General features: G+C 34.1%; 1 protein-coding gene across 1 annotated transcript; it reads left to right on the forward strand.

The window, feature by feature from the left end:
* The first annotated feature begins 3080 nt into the window (after positions 1 to 3080).
* Positions 3081 to 5071, forward strand: LOC125667558 (uncharacterized). The gene is made up of 2 exons (XM_048901103.2): positions 3081 to 3159; positions 3706 to 5071. The coding sequence occupies exon 2, from the start codon at positions 3716 to 3718 to the stop codon at positions 5000 to 5002; it is 1287 nt and encodes a 428-aa protein (XP_048757060.2). The 5' UTR covers positions 3081 to 3159; positions 3706 to 3715; the 3' UTR covers positions 5003 to 5071.
* The last annotated feature ends 792 nt before the right edge of the window (positions 5072 to 5863 follow it).

The following is a 5863-nucleotide window of genomic DNA, read 5'->3' on the forward strand; positions in this document are numbered from 1 at the left end:
TAAACCTATTCATTGGTACATAATGCCTATGATAATGATATTCTATGTAGCTAAATTATTAATATGCATCTTATTTTCATGTACAACGGAAATATCTGTCGCCCAAAACGATCCGAAAATAAAATGCTTTCAACGTTTCAGTAAATTTCACGGGTATAAATTGAATTCATCTATTTATGTGCACATTTAAAATCTCTCATATGAGCTACATGTAAGTTACTTATGAGTGTTACAATTGACCTTTTTTTTAATTCAAAGATGAATTTCCTTTAAATATTCCTTTAAGTTAAGGTTTGCAACAACAGGAAGATAACTCTCAATATAACTCAGAAGATGATGATCGGCACAGGTTGCCGATATTATGTGTGAAACCATGAGTTGATCACATGTAATCTCCGCCAATCTTGCTAGGAAAAGTAGGATTTATTTTGATGCTGTTATAATCGATCAATGTTTGTGAATAATATCCTCAAAATTGACAAGGTTCGACATAAACGAAGCTAGGAATTTTTAATACATTCCCAAGCATTTTAAAAAATAAGCCTGACTGTGCTTTTAAAAAACCTCTCCAATTACATGCACTTTATATTTCAATGCTATGACACCTACTTGCGCCGATGGAGCGATTTATCGCATGAACTTTGAAATGTAGAAAACGCGACGTAAGAATAAAAGAGGGACAGATGACAAAATTAAGTGTCATTTTTGCTTAATTCGCCCCCTTCTAGATCCGCCACTGACCGGGCTTTATATTGTTGTAAAGTTCAACTATGTAAACAAATATCAAGCTATGGAACAAGAAGAGGAGGTTTATTTCAAAGATGTAGCATATAAGATAGGTTTTGGCTAATAAAACGCGGAATTTATGACGAAGCGGGATCGTGGAAATTGAAGATATAGATATTGCGTTGTATTGAATTCATAAAAAAAAAACCCCACCAACATCTTGATTTCTAATAAACGTGATACTACAATACTTGACAGATAAATAAAAACATCATTTAACATTTTGGGCTGGAAATGTATTTTGTTCACGAAAATGCTCAATGCACTCTTCAAAAGTTGTACAATTATAAAAGAAATTGAAAAATCGCATAAATGAAATAACTCTACCGGCGGGTAGTAATTTCAGATGCTTTCCTAAATGTTTATGGTCCAAATATTCTGTTTAAAGGGTAATTTTTTCTGACGTAGACCTTGTAAAGCTGCTCAATAGGCATTTTTGTTGCCATGGGAACGAATTTAAATTTTATTCAAGATATAAAAAGTGTTGTTTTTGTGTTTTAAAATAACATATTTCTCCCAATTAGTGTAATCTGATAGATGATACTCTTTTTCAAAATTCTACCAGCTTTTCACCCCATAAGTTTGCCTCGTGTAGTTTTTATACAACTAGTATTCCCTTTTGTACAAAGATCCTGAAAATGTAAAACATCACAAAAATAAGCCCATCTGGTAAAAAAAACAACGACACGAGCAATTTTTTTTTAAAATAAAAAGAGTCACTTTTTAAAAGATAAATTCCTACTGAACATACGGATATTCAACATGACTTTGTTCGCTACATGTTAAAATGTCGCAAACTTTACCTTAAAACAGGTGGTAAATTCAATATTTTTGAGGTTTTCACGACAAATTAAAATGGTTTCAGTTACCTGTATAACTACTTGGTATATTAACTAACATAGTTAAACATACCCAATACTGCTCCTCGACATGTGTATAATCGTAAATTCGTCATAGATTTAATGCACAGTGATCTCCGAGGTATTCATGAAAAACTTGAAATGTATTGTACCTTAAATGAAAAGGTATAAATAGCTGACTTCCTTAAGCATTATATCTAAAACATGATGGTATATTGAGATACCTAAGATCACTTCTCGTCATATGTAAAAACATGAATTAGTCAGATATCTAATATGATCACAGCCGTCCACAAGGTATCAATACAAATTTTCGAATTTCAAAGTAACGCAATTCGAACAACATGTATACGTAGCTAATTACCTTAATGAAAGTTAATGTCATATTAAGATACCAAATATCACTCCTTGTCATATGTATAGTCGTATATTTGTCAGATATCCAATACAATTGAAGATTTCTGTAAGGTATTCATGAAGAACTTGAAATTTCATTTTAGCTTGAATGAAAAGGTATCAATAGCTGACTTCCTTAAGAGTGATATCTACAACATGATGGCATATTGAGATACCTATGATCACTCCTCGTTATGCTATCTGACTTTTTTCCTACCGATTGTTAGAGAGCCGTTTCCTGGTTCCAGTAGCTGGCTACTAGTAGCCAACTTATCTCTTTATAAGAAGCGAGTTGCTAGTAGTTAACTTAACCAATCTTTCTTATTACATCTATGCCTTCCGTTCGATAAGTCTGGATAGACAAAACAAACACTAATTTTGGTTGTTTTTGAGGAGATGAACCGGACCCCAAACTTACCCAGTTTACTTAGAACCTCGAGTTACTGGATTGTCACCATGGTGCATGTCATCAGTCCAGTAGGAATATCAATTGTCAAGGTTGAAACCTCCGTTAGTTTTAAACACTGTATCAGTGTTGATATTTTAACGTTAAAATAGTACCGTCATTATACAGAACATATTGGATTAATGTTGATCAGTTGGAAGGTTTAAATATTAATTAAAATTCTAATTAATACTTCAGTGTTCACTGTCCTGTATAGTGCAGATAAGTAACCTGGACATTGAATATCTATATTTTGTCATGTAACTTCTCGTGGAATTAATGATCTACATCGGGAAATATGATACATTAGAACAGTGTAAAACTACCACTAACAAAACATTAAATTTAATATAAATATTAGAGATACATAAATGAATTAATATTGTTTGTGCAGATGGACATATGTAAATATCGTGTACTTGCTAAAAACGGGAATAAAACCTTTAATAAAAGTGAATTAAGTCAACGGTATACATGAATATGACACATGCTCTTATTTGCTATGATATCGACACAGGGACATGAAACATAATTCTTTTGTTAGCAGTATATGGTAACACATTGAGTGTATTGAGAATTTTGCTATATAAATACCGTTTTCTGGTAATTGGTAACATCACCCCTTCTTTACCAGTCACGTGGTGTATGAAGGTAAAATCCTAACGTACAGAGGTAAAATACCATTGAATATTTTTTTTTTCAATTTGCGTTTTATTTTTCTGCATATGAAAGGCGAATTTATGTAATATTACAAACGAGTAAAGCGTGTTTTCTTTATATTGGTAAACTGTTTATAAGTAATACTTCAAAGTTCTAACGTTTAAAGGAGACTGTAATGAATTATCTTGTTCTTATTTAACAGCATTTCTAAATATTAAAAAAGAATTGCCATTTTTATTCGACAATCTGATCTGGTTTATGAACTGAGAAAATGTTTCACGATATTGTATATTTTATAAATTTGCTTTTGGACAGTGAAAATATTAAAAAACATTTTGAAGCTGTATCTTTCAGGTTTTAAGGTGCACCCCCCCCCCCGAAATGTATCCTCTGTCAAACTGATCATTACATTGTATTTTATTGAGCAAACTTGTCTTGAAGGAATGTCTAATGAAGCAAACTGTCAAAGCAATGTATATGCAATAATTTGATTAAGTATATGCATTAATACTTTGATTAAATGCTTTGTATTAAGAGTACATTGTACTTGTACTTCAGCTCAACAACCATGAAGATTGTACATCTCTTGTTGTCCGTGTTCTTGCTGTTTCTGGTCAGCGATCTTCACGCGGACGTCGGGGACGATGTACAAGAAGTATCTGACGCTGTGAAGACCGGAATCGACGCAGCCAATGTCATTACTGACATCGTATCTGGCGTTAAGATCCTTTCCAAATTCACAAAAATCTTGGGCGCTGTTGCTCCCTTCCTGGCAGCCATTGGTCCTCTCATGGATCTCTTAACTCTATTTCTTCCAAAACAAGAAGATCCGACATTAACTTTCTTGAAAGAGCAGTTTTCGAGGGTGGATTCCAACTTCAGAAATATGGAGAGGCTTTTCGGAGAAGTTACTAATCTAATCAAATCAAAAGGAGTCAAGTCACAGTTTTCAGCTATTGAACAAAACGTCAATACCTTGTCATACCGCCTTCACATGTTGATGAAAGCTCCGAAAGAAGCCGTTAAGGGTCAGAAGTCTCGATTCATCTCGTCATTTAAGGTTAGTTATCAAAATGCAGCGAAAAAAATATACAATGGTATAATGACACAGCAATCTTTTACTGACAATATCCCGAAAGAAGCGATGCAATATACGAACTATGATCGGAAGCAAATGCAGAAGGTAATGGCGGGATGCTTTGGACTCCTTGTGACCGCTGTGAAAGTCAACTTAGCTTTTCTAGAACTGACCAATAGAAAGGCCAGTTATAAAATGGAAAAGAAAGAATGGGAGAAAAACATTAAGAAAGTTTTAGAGAAAGTGAAAAGTGTGGATGCGGAAGTCACTGATGCATGGAAAGACCAGAGGTTTAGAGATTTAAAAGATCTTTCTGCACAATACAAAGATGATGGTAACAAAGAATTTGCAGACCGACTGTATGAATTTTATTCAGAAAAATATTACTGGAGAGACTGGGTCGTCATTGTGTACAACAAAATGGCCAAATCCTGGACTGGGAAAAACGGACATGACTTTAGTCTGTGTGGAGGGGACGACTATTTAGACATGGACGGTAGAAATGTGTTAACATCGAGCGTAGCAAAGGACAAGCAGAAAATCAATACTACCCACTACAAGAATAAATTAAGTAAAGTTAGAACTGAAAATGTGGTTTTGATCCATTATGCCTGGGCCGCAAAAGATGTACTGAAGCAAATCACGAAATTTAGCAGCGGGTCTGATGTATGCATGCGAGCCGTTATATCTGATCGGGAGGCGGCACAAAGTAGAAGTGCTTCTGGTCGCTTAGCTAGCAAATGGAAGTACTTTTATAACATGTACGTTTTCGGTTGAGAACGTGGACAACAGTTATTTACTAATGAGTACATTAAAAAATAAAAGTGGTCCAAAATATAAACATTCGTTTTGTTTTATTTCTCTTCCACAACAAAACATAGAGTGTGTTGGAAAAGTTTGTGATGCCTCGGGAGGTTTCAGGAAACGTTAAAGTGATTGCAGAATCCAACAATTTGTTGACATTCTAGAGGTGTTTGTATTTCATAATTTGATAATGATTTGGTCAAAATCAAATGAACAGTTTAGGCATAAAGGTTCGAACAGTGCATGAAATTATCACAATATCCCTATATTTTGCAGGCACTTAGAATCAGGATAGCCCCTCCCCCACCTTTTTAACGATATTTATTGTCCGTTGTTTGTATGTGCAAATAAAGCCATTTTGGGAGACTGTCACCACCCTTCCCTCAATAAGCTTGAAGTTATGAATATATGTAAAAAGAACATGAGGTTTTTTTCTTTCTTTCATATATTCTTCTTTTTTATTTTACTTGTCTCCGGCTATCCCCATTATTTCGAAAAGTAATGCTACGTGCCTATTTTGTAAAGTGGAAAGTCATCATAAATTTTTGCCTTCCATACTAGTTCTATTGTCATAAATAACCGCATGTATAACAGTTGATTCAGACACCTCTCGTGACACGGACAAACCATATTAAACTTGAACTTCACAGGTCATTTCTGACGGAGGAAAAGGAGTTGGTTTGGAAACTATGACTGGACATTTTGCAAAGAAACTGCCCCAAACCAATTTATATCGTATAAAGTGATATAAAATTCAATTCATTACTTAAATATAATATACAGTGTATAGATACAAGTTTTATAACATACCATGAAGACTTTTATCCTCAACGA

This window comes from Ostrea edulis, chromosome 7 (assembly GCF_947568905.1).
Source record: "Ostrea edulis chromosome 7, xbOstEdul1.1, whole genome shotgun sequence".
NCBI lineage: Eukaryota > Metazoa > Mollusca > Bivalvia > Ostreida > Ostreidae > Ostrea > Ostrea edulis.

Excerpts from the sequence above, each read along its gene's own strand:
- LOC125667558 (XM_048901103.2), top strand. The coding sequence starts at position 3,716 with ATGAAGATTGTACATCTCTTGTTGTCCGTGTTCTTGCTGTTTCTGGTC.